The 13,633-nt window shown below is 43.7% G+C and overlaps 1 protein-coding gene across 2 annotated transcripts in view; it reads right to left on the bottom strand.

The window, feature by feature from the left end:
• The window catches only part of LOC139584757 (craniofacial development protein 1-like), a 58,115-nt gene that overhangs the window by 21,163 nt on the left and 23,319 nt on the right, over positions 1-13,633 (bottom strand). For both annotated transcript variants that reach the window (XM_071416945.1, XM_071416946.1), the window contains exon 6: positions 433-591. In XM_071416945.1, the coding sequence (XP_071273046.1) occupies positions 433-591 (159 nt within the window). The remainder of the gene's footprint in view (positions 1-432; positions 592-13,633) is intronic.

Genomic DNA, 13,633 nt, shown 5'->3' with positions numbered 1-13,633 from the left:
CCCTTTTTGGCCATGGCCTTTTGGTCAACTGGTTAGTTTATGTGTATTATTTTTACGCTGTTGGACGCTACCTTGAACTGGAATTATTTTGTCGGGCGAAAAGAAAACTTGTTTAGTGACAATACAAAAGAAAAGTAACCACAACCACTGCCTCCGGTCTGTTCATTTCATGCCTCCTGCCTGTGTTAGGGTGTTTCGGACTAGCTGATCCGTCACAACAGATAGAGACCACTGGTATCAGAGACAGATGTGTTCTGTAGCTCAGGATTAGTACTGGGCAGTAGATATTATATAGGACCAGTCCATTAGGATAAGGCTGGTGGGTAGAGGCAAAATACTTTTTAACTGATCAGTTTACCAGCCTGTTGAACTGGTGGAATGGTGTTGCAGTACACTGTATGGCATCGCTGGTACTACTAAAGAGAGACTCACCCCTCTTTGCCGCGGTTGTGGATGGCCAGCTCGTCCCCGATGCCTTCCTCATCTTTGAAGGCGTTCCAGTCCATCTTAGACTTCTCTAACGTGCTCATCTTCTGTTTCTTCCCCCCGAGGCGGTTCAGGATGCTGCCCATCCCTACAGGCCTCTTGACACTGAGGGGGACACATGTAAACGTTACACAATAAAAGAGAACACAGAGGGGAGGTGCTTCATTGTGAAGCAGGGCTGATGAAGTTGGCTATTTTTGCAAGCCTCATCTTCAGAAAACAGCAGAGCGAAATTATGACATTTTCAAGGGAGAGCAATAAATGAAATTAGAGCCCGACTGATATTGTCAGCCGATATTGGCCTTTTACCGCTATATCGGTATCAGCCTATAATTCCACTAATAAATCGGATGAAACATGGGAATCTCATGCTTTTCTGAATACTTGATTTGATTAATTTCCCAATGTAAAAAAAATCTACATTTGAAACATATTTGTTGAACAATTGCTGTTTTGGATGGCAATTTATAAGAATTCAGTGTGGAATAATTACACTTGAATTTCCCCGGCGTAAAACAGTGTATCGGCAGATATATCGTAAAGTTTTGTCCCCCAAAAAATCTGAATCGGTATCGGGCTCTAAATGAAATAGTCACAAGCTCTAATCCTCACAATGAAGAAAATTGAATAATAAGGGAAGGGAGTGAATGAGGGAAGAGAGGAGAGAAAAGAGACAGGACAGAGGAAATAGACAGATTTCAGATTATAAAACCAAACAAAACAGGCTCCCAAATTGAAATGATTCTTCTAGCAGTTTATTTCAGAGCATCACCTCGTTTCTTTGTGCAGCTGTGTGAACAAAGATGTCAGTCCATTTTGATACAGAAGAAAGTCATCCTGACACTGATGTTTCTCTTGGCTGCAGCAATGAAATGTTAAACAATGTGTGCTGAGAAATAGCTGAAGACATCACACTGGCACGCCTCCCCCACAAGGGGACCTAGGGGGAGGCAGAGGGTCTGTTAGGGTGCTGGCGGAGTGGTTGGGGCACCATCAGACCTTGGAGGTACTGGATGGTGTCAGCGGTCCAAGGACGAGCACTTTCATGCTCAGTTGAGTCATATTGCAGGTCCCTAGAAGAACAGACTCAAAATGTGGTTACACTAATGCTTTCCTCTCTTTGTTTGCATCTGTGTGTGTCAGCAGGCAGTAAAGACAGGGTGTGTTTAACAAGGCTGTCTCCTATATCAAGGTTTTTGTGGATAACCAGGAAAGGGAAGTGACACTGAAACGGAGGTCAACAAAAGAAGACATGGCAGCATACACCCTCACACGTTACCCGCACGTGCAAACCCACACACACCCATGTATCCCACTCTAACCATGTTGATAACAAGCCTGTTTATAGAGTTCCAGCTCATTGGAAGTGTGTTACAACAAGCTGCTCATAATCTAAAATGCCTGTAACAGGCTGGCTATAAAATGAAACGGCAAGGAGAGGACAAACACACACTGGCAAACATATACTAATCAATCCAGCTGGAGGTAGGGCCAACGACAAGCCTGAATCAGTAACACATTGTTATAATTGGCTCATTCATCCCCCTCCTCTCCCCTGTAACTATTCCCCAGGTCGTTGCTGCAAATGAGAATGTGTTCTCAGTCAACTTACCTGGTAAAATAACGGTAAAATAAAAATTAAAAAAATTAAAATTGTCAGTCATACAGTGCTACTACAGTATATTGCTACTAAAAGTACTGAAGTGAATTAACACAGAGAGAAAGAGAGGAATGAGAGGAATAGGAGAAAGACCCCTGGTCCACACAAGGCAGATAGTTTTCTCGTTCCACAGAGAGGATAAGGGTGCTTTGAAGAGAAACAAGGGTAAAGTCTGCCTGACAGAATGCATTTGCCATCTGTACAGGGGCTGTCTGCATCGCTCAGAAGATGGCGGGCAAAAGAAACGCAAGGGGGAACTTTTCTTCTTTTCTTCTGCATTGTTTTGTTTGTGGGTCTTTCTGTGATGCCCTTCAGGAACAGATCAATTTCCTGCAGAATGGCAGAATGCTCACATACACGTCTTATCCTACCAACACACAACCAAACTCCCCCACAAGAACACACTCCCTTAGTAATGTACACAAACACACCACGCTGACTGAACATGTCACATAAGCCCATGCTTACACACAGCTTTCTGCCAGCTGTGCCCACTGAGCACTGTTCCCACGGCAGCCGGACATGGGCCAGACTAAACATCCAAATAGCTTAGCACATGCACATACACACCATCATTCTGCACCTACAAAAACAATAATATCCACTTAGAACACAGTGTATGGTGAACAGAACTACATGGAGTTAAAAACTGATAAATGAATTAAGGTCATATCTAATATTGTTTTTCTTTTCCCCGATCTAATCCTGGAGAAGCTCGCAAGACAAGCACTGCAAATGTCCCAATCACTATACTGCATCATCGGCCTCTGCTAAACACTGGGCTGCTGCTGCTCAGTCATGTGCAAGCAGCAAGCCTTAATGCAGCAAAGTGAGCCTCAGCCTCCCCCAACACAGGCTACAGCGCACAGATCTATAGAGGACAGTTACACAACTCCAATGTTAATATTTCAACATGTGTGCGACTGTGTAAAGGTTTGTGAGTCTCATATTGTGGCACAACTTCTCTATTACAAGCAATGGCTGCACATGAATGGACAAAGCAATTGATCACATGACACCATTCAATCCTATCTGAAGACTCAATAGCACATTGAAGTGAAATGAAGACGGTTAAAGGAAAATTCCACCCAAAAACTATCAATATAGTTTGCCCCGCGATATGCAACTGTTCAGGGAAGTCAGGAACCAATACACGCAGTCAGTCAGGAAAGCAAAGGCCAGCTTTTTCAAGCAGAAATTTGCATCCTGTAGCTCTAACTCCAAAAAGTTCTGGGATACTGTAAAGTCCATGGAAAACAAGAGCACCTCCTCCCAGCTGCCCACTGCACTGAGGCTAGGTAACACGGTCACCACTGATAAGTCCGTGATAATCGAAAACTTCAACAAACATTTCTCAATGGCTGGCCATGCCTTCCTCCTGGCGACTCCAACCTTGGCCAACAGCCCCGCCCCCCCCGCTGCTACTCGCCCAAGCCGCCCCAGCTTCTCCTTTACCCATATCCAGATAGCAGATGTTCTGAAAGAGCTGGAAAACCTGGACCCATACAAATCAGCTGGGCTTGACAATCTGGACCCCCTATTTCTGAAACTGTCCGCCGCCATTGTCGCACCCCCTATTACCAGCCTGTTCAACCTCTCCTTCGTATCATCTGAGATCCCCAAGGATTGGAAAGCTGCCGCGGTCATCCCCCTCTTCAAAGGGGGAGACACCCTGGACCCAAACTGTTACAGACCTATATCCATCCTGCCCTGCCTATCTAAGGTCTTCGAAAGCCAAGTCAACAAACAGATCACTGACCATCTCGAATCCCACCGTACCTTCTCCGCTGTGCAATCCGGTTTCCGAGCCGGTCACGGGTGCACCTCAGCCACGCTCAAGGTACTAAACGATATCATAACCGCCATCGATAAAAGACATTACTGTGCAGCCGTCTTCATCGACCTGGCCAAGGCTTTCGACTCTGTCAATCACCATATTCTTATCGGCAGACTCAGTAGCCTCGGTTTTTCTAATGACTGCCTTGCCTGGTTCACCAACTACTTTGCAGACAGAGTTCAGTGTGTCAAATCGGAGGGCATGTTGTCCGGTCCTCTGGCAGTCTCTATGGGGGTACCACAGGGTTCAATTCTCGGGCCGACTCTTTTCTCTGTATACATCAATGATGTTGCTCTTGCTGCGGGCGATTCCCTGATCCACCTCTACGCAGACGACACCATTCTATATACTTCCGGCCCTTCCTTGGACACTGTGCTATCTAACCTCCAAACGAGCTTCAATGCCATACAACACTCCTTCCGTGGCCTCCAACTGCTCTTAAACGCTAGTAAAACCAAATGCATGCTTTTCAACCGTTCGCTGCCTGCACCCGCACGCCCGACTAGCATCACCACCCTGGACGGTTCCGACCTAGAATATGTGGACATCTATAAGTACCTAGGTGTCTGGCTAGACTGCAAACTCTCCTTCCAGACTCATATCAAACATCTCCAATCCAAAATCAAATCAAGAATCGGCTTTCTATTCCGCAACAAAGCCTCCTTCACTCACGCCGCCAAACTTACCCTAGTAAAACTGACTATCCTACCGATCCTCGACTTCGGCGATGTCATCTACAAAATAGCTTCCAATACTCTACTCAGCAAACTGGATGCAGTTTATCACAGTGCCATTAGTTTTGTTACTAAAGCACCTTATACGACCCACCACTGCGACCTGTATGCCCTAGTCGGCTGGCCCTCGCTACATGTTCGTCGTCAGACCCACTGGCTCCAGGTCATCTACAAGGCTATGCTAGGTAAAGTGCCGCCTTATCTCAGTTCACTGGTCACGATGGCTACACCCACCCGCAGCACGCGCTCCAGCAGGTGTATCTCACTGATCATCCCTAAAGCCAAAACCTCATTTGGACGCCTTTCCTTCCAGTTCTCTGCTGCCTGCGACTGGAACGAATTGCAAAAATCTCTGAAGTTGGAGACTTTTATCTCCCTCAACAACTTTAAAAATCTGCTATCCGAGCAGCTAACCGATCGCTGCAGCTGTACATAGTCCATCTGTAAACTACCCACCCAATTTACCTACCTCACCCCCCATACTGCTTTTATTTATTTACTTTTCTGCTCTTTTGCACACCAGTATCTCTTCTTGCACATGATCATCTGATGATTTATCACTCCAGTGTTAATCTGCTAAATTGTAATTATTCGATTTATTGCCTACCTCATGCCTTTTGCACACATTGTATATAGATTCTCTTTTTTTTCTACCATGTTATTGACTTGTTTATTGTTTACTCCATGTGTAACTCTGTGTTGTCTGTTCACACTGCTATGCTTTATCTTGGCCAGGTCGCAGTTGCAAATGAGAACTTGTTCTCAACTAGCCTACCTGGTTAAATAAAGGTGAAATAAAAATAAATAAAAAATAAAAAATACTATGTATTGGGTTTCATTAGTCCATTGTTGATATGGTCCCAAAATATTTTTCATGTATGATGCATTTTGCATCATATGATGCAAACTAGAGGTCGACCGATTATGATTTTTCAGCGCCGATACTGATACCGATTATTGGAGAACCAAAAAAAGCCGATACCGATTAAATCGGCCGATTTTTTAAATGTATTTGTAATAATGACAATTACAACAATACTGAATGAACACTTATTTTAACTTAATATAATACATCAATAAAATCAATTTAGCCTCAAATAAATAATGAAACATGTTCAATTTGGTTTAAATGATGCAAAAACAAAGTGTTGGAGAAGTAAAAGTGCAATATGTGCCATGTAAGAAGGCTAACGTTTAAGTTCCTTGCTCAGAACATGAGAACATATGAAAGCTGGTGGTTCCTTTTAACATGAGTCTTCAATATTCCCAGGTAAGAAGTTTTAGGTTGTAGTTATTATAGGAATTATAGGACTATTTCTCTCTATACCATTTGTTTTTCATATACCTTTGACTATTGGATGTTCTTATAGGCACTTTAGTATTGCCAGTGTAACAGTATAGCTTCCATCCCTCTCCTCGCCGCTACCTGGGCTCGAACCAGGAACACATCGACAACAGCCACCCTCGAAGCCGCGTTACCCATGCAGAGCAAGGGGAACAACTACTCCAAGTCTCAGAGCGAGTGACGTTTGAAACGCTATTAGTGCGCACCCCGCTAACTAGCTAGCCATTTCACATCGGTTACACCAGCCTAATCTCGGGAGTTGATAGGCTTGAATTCATAAACAGCAGAGCTGCTGGCAAACGCAGCACGAAAGTGCTGTTTGAATGAATGCTTACGAGCCTTCTGGTGCCCACCATCGCTCAGTCAGACTGCTCTATCAAATCATAGACTTAATTATAACATAATAACACACAGAAATACGAGCCTTAGGTCATTAATATGGTAGAATCCGGAAACTATCATCTCGAAAACAAAACATTTGTTCTTTCAGTGAAATACGGAACCGTTCCGTATTTTATCTAACAGGTGGCATCCATCAGTCTAAATATTCCTGTTACATTGCACAACCTTCAATGTTATGTCATAATTACGTAACATTCTGGCAAATTAGTTCGCAATGAGCCAGGCGGCCCAAACTGTTGCATATACCCTGACTCTGCGTGCAATGAACGCAAGAGAAGTGACACAATTTCACCTGGTTAATATTGCCTGCTAACCTGGATTTCTTTTAGCTAAATATGCAGGTTTAAAAATATATACTTCTGTGTATTGATTTTAAGAAAGGCATTGATGTTTATGGTTAGGTACACGTTGGAGCAACGACAGTCCTTTTTCGCAAATGCGCACTGCATCGATTATATGCAACGCAGGACACGCTAGATAAATTAGATATACCATCAACCATGTGTAGTTATAACTAGTGATTATGATTGATTGATTGTTTTTTATAAGATAAGTTTAATGCTAGCTAGCAACTTACCTTGGCTTCTTACTGCATTCGCGTAACATGCGGGCTCCTTGTGAGGCAGGTGGTTAGAGCGTTGGACTATTTAACCGTAAGGTTGCAAGATTGAATCTCTGAGCTGACAAGGTAAAAATATTTCGTTCTGCCCCTGAACAAGGCAGTTAACCCACCGTTCCTAGGCCGTCAATAAGAATGTGTTTTTAACTGACTTGCCTAGTTAAATAAAGGTGTAAAAAAAAAAAATATCCGATTTCCGATTGTTATGAAAACTTGAAATCGCCCCTAATTAATCGGCCATTCCGATTAATCGGTCGACCTCTAATGCAAACGCAGCATAATTTGATGCAAAATGCATCAAACCAGCGGTATTTCTGTATTTTGAAAGTTACTGTATACAGTTAAACAAGGCACACCTGTTAATTGAAATGCATTCTAAGTGACTACCTCATGAAGCTGGTTGAGAGAATGCCAAGAGTGTCAGCTGTCATCAAGGCAAAGGGTGGCAACTTTGACGAATCTAAAATATATATTTTGATTTGTTTCACACCTTTTTGATTACTACATGATTCCATATGTGTTATTTCATAGTTTTGATGTCTTCACTATTATTCTACAATGTACAAAATAGTAAAAAGAAAAGAAAAACCCTTGAATGAGTAGGTGTGTCAAAACTTTTGACTGCCACTGTATTTTGAAAACTTGATTGCTGACATGCAATACATATTGGTACTATATCAACGACGGACTAATGAAAGAAATACCAAAAGATATCAAATCAAAATCAAATCTTATTGGTGACAGACATATTTAGCAAATGTTATTGCGGGTGTTCCTAGCTCCAACAGTGGAATTATAAAATATATACATATTAGATCAAGCAATGTCGGAGTGGCATTGCTTTTGGGTGGAGTTTACTTTTTGCATCTCAAGGAGACATAACATGCTTTATTTCTATTTTTATTACAATTAAAAAATAAACATAGGACATTTGGAGACATAACATGAGCAGTTTGAGCTTCTTCAGGAAGTGACTTTGCAGGCTAGCTCAGTGCTGCCCCCTCTCATTGAATAACTGAAGTTGAAGGCTAACTGGGATACTACAGGCTGCCATTAAATCAAATCAAAGTTTATTTGTCACGTGCGCCGAATACAACAGACCTTACAGTGAAATGCTTACTAACCAACAGTGCAATTTCTTTAAAAAGTTTTTTTTAAATAAAGATATTAGGTGAACAATAAGTAAAGAAATAAAAACAACAGTAAAAAGACATTGAAAAACAACAGTAGCGAGGCTACAGTTGAATTTGGAAGTTTACATACACCTTAGCCATATACATTTAAACTTTTCACAATTCCTGCATTTAATCCTAGGAATAATGCCCCGTTTTAGGTAAGTTAGGGTCCCCACTTTATTGTAAGAATGTGAAATGTCAGAATAATAGTAGAGAGAATTATTTATTTCAGCTTTAATTTCTTTCATCACATTCCCAGTGGGTCAGAAGTTGACATACATTCAATTAGTATTTGGTAGCATTGCCTTTAAATTGTTTAACTTGGGTCAAATGTGTCGGGTAGCCTTCCACAAGCGTCCCGCAATAAATTGGGTGAATTTTGGCCCATTCCTTCTGACAGAGCTGGTGTAACTGAGTCAGGTTCGTAGGCCTCCTTGCTCGCACACGTTTTTTCAGTTCTGCCCACAAAATGTTCTATAGGATCGAGGTCAGGGCTTTGCAATGGCCACTCCAATACCTTGACTTTATTGTCCTTAAGCCATTTTGCCACAACTTTGGAAGTATGCTTGGGGTCATTGTCAATTTGGAAGACCCATTTGTGACCAAGCTTTAACTTCCTGACTGACGTCTTGAGATGTTGCTTTAATATAGCCACATAATTTTCCATCCCCATGATGCCATCCATTTTGTGAAGTGCACCAGTCCCTCCTGCAGCAAAGCACCCCCACAACATGATGCTGTCACCCCCGTGCTTCACGGTTGGGATGGTGTTCTTCAGCTTGCAAGCGTCCCCCTTTTTCCTCCAAACATAACGATGGACATTATGGCCAAAAAGTTCTATTTTTTTTTCATCAGACCAGAGGACATTTCTCCAAAAAGTACAATCTTTGTCCCCATATGCAGTTGCAAACCATAGTCTGGCTTTTTTATGGCAGTTTTGGAGCAGTGGCTTCTTCCTTGCTGAGTGGCCTTTCAGGTTATGTCGATATAGAACTCGTTATACTGTGGATATAGATACTTTTGTACCTGGTTCCTCCAGCATCTTCACAAGGTCCTTTGCTGTTGTTCTGGGATTGATTTGCACTTTTCGCACCGAAGTACGTTCATCTCTAAGAGACAGAACGCGTCTCATTCCTGAGCGGTATAACGGCTGCGTGGTCCCATGGTGTTTATACTTGCGTACTATTGCTTGTACAGATGAATGTGGTACCTTCAGGCATTTGGAAATTGCTCCCAAGGACGAACCAGACTTGTGGAGGTCTACAATTTTTTTGTCTGAGGTCTTGGATTTCTTTTGATTTTCCCATGATGTCAAGCAAAGAGGCATTGAGTTTGAAGGTAGACCGTGAAATACATCCACAGGTACACCTACAATTGACTCAAATGATGTCAACTAGCCTATCAGAAGCTTCTAAAGCCATGACATAATTTTCTGGAATTTTCCAAGCTGTTTACATGCACTAAGTTGACTGTGCCTTTAAACTTCTGACCCACTGGAATTGTGATACAGTGAATTATAAGTGAAATAATCTGTCTGTAAACAATTGTTGGAAAAAAGACTTGTGTCATGCACGAAGTAGATGTCCTAACCAACTTGCCAAAACTATAGTTTGTTAACAATACATTTGTGGAGTTTATTTTGAAGCAATTATTGGTACCATGACTGTCTTTGATACATTTTACTTACACGAAGATTGCCATTTTTCCATTCACTATAATGGGGGATGGATCCTGTTCTGCTAACAATAACTGCAGTACCGTGGTCGGCCTTAAACCTCCGTGGTTTCAATGAGAGGGGGCAGTCGTTCTCCCCTGATTAAAGGACCAATGATGGATGGAGTGAGAGGGATGAAGGAGAAACTAGAAAGCGACACAAAACAGTTCCTTAGAGAACAGGCACGATAAACAGTGCAGCTATAGACACATACAGTACATGCCTATACAACGCCACTGTAATCCAGGCTCCAAACTGCTGTGACAGGGGATCAATAGACCATCAGGGCTCAACTGATACTCTATCCAGCCTGTCCCCGTCCCTGTGTGGTGGGCTGGGAAAGGTCTGGGTCGTGTGCCAGGCTGCAGCACTCCTCTCTCTGTGCCTTTGTGTCTGTCAGGGGAGAATGTTAAACATACTGCCCAGGCTGCAGGGGTGAATGTTAAACATACTGCCCAGGCTGCAGGGGAGAATGTTAAACGTACTGCCCAGGCTGCAGGGGAGAATGTTAAATGTACTGCCCAGGCTGCAGGGGAGAATGTTAAATGTACTGCCCAGGCGGCAGGGGAGAATGTTAAACGTACTGCCCAGGCTGCAGGGCCTGTTTGGGGAAACACACAGGGTCTGGCTGATAGGAGGCTGGCAGTAATCACAATCCAGTTTATTTGAAGATTGAGGTCTCCCATGACCAGAGCCTCTCTCTATAGCTGTCTCAAACAGGGAGACTGATAACACACAGAGCATGAAGACACACACACTTACTGTACACAGTACACACACGATAAATACACACAACAAAATGGGAATGATGACACACACACGCAGCTCTGCAACCTTGGCACAAGGAAGGAGAGGAGCAGAAAAGGCGAAGCAAGGTGAGGAGAGGTGGGGCTAAGAGCCTCCTCCACCCCCTGCAGACAGACAGGACTGTGACATGGTCGTCTCTCTGGCAGGATGCAGCCGTCATAAAGGCTCCCCAAAACAAACCCTCTCTATTCTTCTACTGTTGCCTCAATAGGAAATACATTCCTCAGCTCGGCCTCCCAACCACATTCCATTGTTCTGCAGAAGAAATGCGTCCCCTTCTCAGGGAGGGCTGCCAGAGTGGGACTGACCCCAGTATTCACCCATAACAAACAAATGGACCACTAGAATAGAGTGGGTGCTGATGGTTAGTTAGGAATAACGACTACTATGCTCTGTTATACTACAGACCAGAACACCATGGTCAAATCCTCTTCGTTGTGGACCTAAAACTTCCCCTGTCTGTCTTACCTGTGCTGAGAGGTCTGTCTGGGCAACGGAGCAGGGAGATGCTTGAATGACCCAGATATCAGGGAAAAAATGTGTAGGCAGGTAGGACAGAGAGGACCTTAACATCAGCCAGGGAGAGGGAGCAGTATCCAGAGAAAAGAGGGGTTATGCATCACAATGGTCCAATACAACCCAATCCTTTCATTACAAGCGCAAACTTCTAGCCAGTGGACAGTCAGTGATAGGCTATGCACCATGTGATTACGTTCCAGCAGGTATATCTCACTGATCATCCCCAAAGCCAACGCGTCATTTGTGACTGGAACGAATTGCAAAAATCACTGAAGTTGGAGACTTTTATTTCCCTCACCAACTATCTGAGCAGCTAACCGATCGCTGCAGCTGTACATAGTCCATCTGTAAATAGCCCACCCAATCTACCTACCTCATCCCATACTGTTTTTATTTACTTTTCTGCTCTTTTGCACACCAGTATCTCTACTTGCACATCATCATCTGCTCAAATATCACTCCAGTGTTAATCTGCTAAATTGTAATTATTCGCTCCTATGGCCTATTTATTGCCTTTTTTCTACTGTGTCATTGACTTGTTTATTGTGTTATTGGCTTGTTTATTGTTTACTCCATGTGTAACTCTGTGTTGTTGTCTGTGTCACCTTATTTTCCACCATAATTTGCAAATAAATTCATAAAAAATCCTACAATGTGATTTTCTGGATTTAGTTGAAGTGTACCTATGATGAAAATTACAGGCCTCTCATCTTCTTAAGTGGGAGAACTTGCACAATTGGTGGCTGACTAAATACTTTTTTGCCCCACTGTATATATATTTTTTAATTCTGAGTGTGTTTTGGATACCAGAATAGGGACAGTAGAGTAGGTTTGCTAAAGGCTTTATTCCACTGCAGCCTTGACAGTTTGAATAGAGACCTTTGAAAGCCTTATTATTAAAACAAGCCCATAATATCAAACTAAATGAGCCAACAACAGCCGTACCAGAGCCCCGAGCCCCACTCTGTCCTCCAACTGGCCTACAGTACAGACTCTCTCTCTGGTGCAAGACTCAGGAGACTGAAGTGATGCCAAAATGGACTCAACCGTATTTTGTGTGTGTGTGTATTCTGACATGCCCATTTGAACTTTCCTCAGAAGATTAAATCCCTCCCTTCCTCTCTCTTTCCATCTCTCTCGCCATCCCTCCCATCTTCAAAGCCTGGTCCAGTCAGGAATGTGTTGCCGGGGTGCTGGTATCTCATGCCCTGCCCTGGGTGAGTAAGTGAGTCAGTGAGTGAGTGACAGCTCTAGGTTAGGGTGAACAATAGGGAACACCTGCTGTGGAGGGGCTCTTATACTGCTGCCACCTGTCCCCAGGTCAGCTGGCCAACCATCCTCTGGCTACTGCCACCTGGTTACACACACAAACCTTGACCTACCTGGCCAGGCACACCCCTGGGACACCACCACAGCTCCCCTCTGGCACTCTGTGACATACACAGCCCCTTCTGTCTCCAAACAGGTCTAGCCACACTGTGCCTGCAGCAGTAGCTCATTACTCTGCGCTGCTCTGTCTGGCTGTGATGTGTCGTAAGTGAATAACGAAACAGCACGTTGGTTAATATCTCCTCTCTCCTGCTAGGCCTCTCCACGGGGGCCTCGCTCCACACTTACACACACTCACCAGCCCTCTAGCTCGCTCTCACACAGGCTATTCATACAGTACCCCTCTCCATGAGTTCCACTCAATATTTCCCATCTCAGTTTCTCTCAATCTGACTTTCTGTAAAAATCCAGATGGTTTAAACAAATCAGGAATAAAGTGCAGACTAGCCCAGAACTCTCCAGAGGACTGACAACTATGTGATTCAGAAATACATCTCAGGCCAATTTAGTCTGGAGAAATGACATAAAAGCAGACACACAGAGAGCACCAGAGGTCAGGCTGGACCACAGCTAAAAAGAGAATTGAACGTCAGAGCAGTGGGCCCCAGTGTGCTGTTGCATCAGGCCCTCTTTCATCAGGCCCTCTAACACAGACTAGGCCTGAACCAGAGGGTGGGGATGGGGGTCTCAGGGCACCTCTAACAGTTAAAACTTTACTCCCAGAGGATCCCCCCAGCACACATGTTCCTCTGCTGCTGTGGTTGCCAGGGAAACTGTCAAACATACCAACTCAAAAGGAAAGAGGGAGGTCTGGGGAAATGTGGCTCAGGGTTTGGTTGTCTCAGGTAGGTGTGTGTGTGTGTGTCTGTGGACATTGTCTGTACAAACAGGAAATAAACATTTGGGATTACAGGATTGTGCATTGGTGGGTTGATGCTATGCAGTACTGCAGACACACTCATACTGACATATCCACTGACACGGCAACATCATTGCAACATGTCTT

The sequence above is a fragment of the Salvelinus alpinus genome, chromosome 9 (assembly GCF_045679555.1).
Source record: "Salvelinus alpinus chromosome 9, SLU_Salpinus.1, whole genome shotgun sequence".
Lineage (NCBI taxonomy): Eukaryota > Metazoa > Chordata > Actinopteri > Salmoniformes > Salmonidae > Salvelinus > Salvelinus alpinus.
The sequence above is the reverse complement of the archived record's forward strand: the minus strand, read 5'-3'. Positions and strand labels throughout refer to the sequence as shown.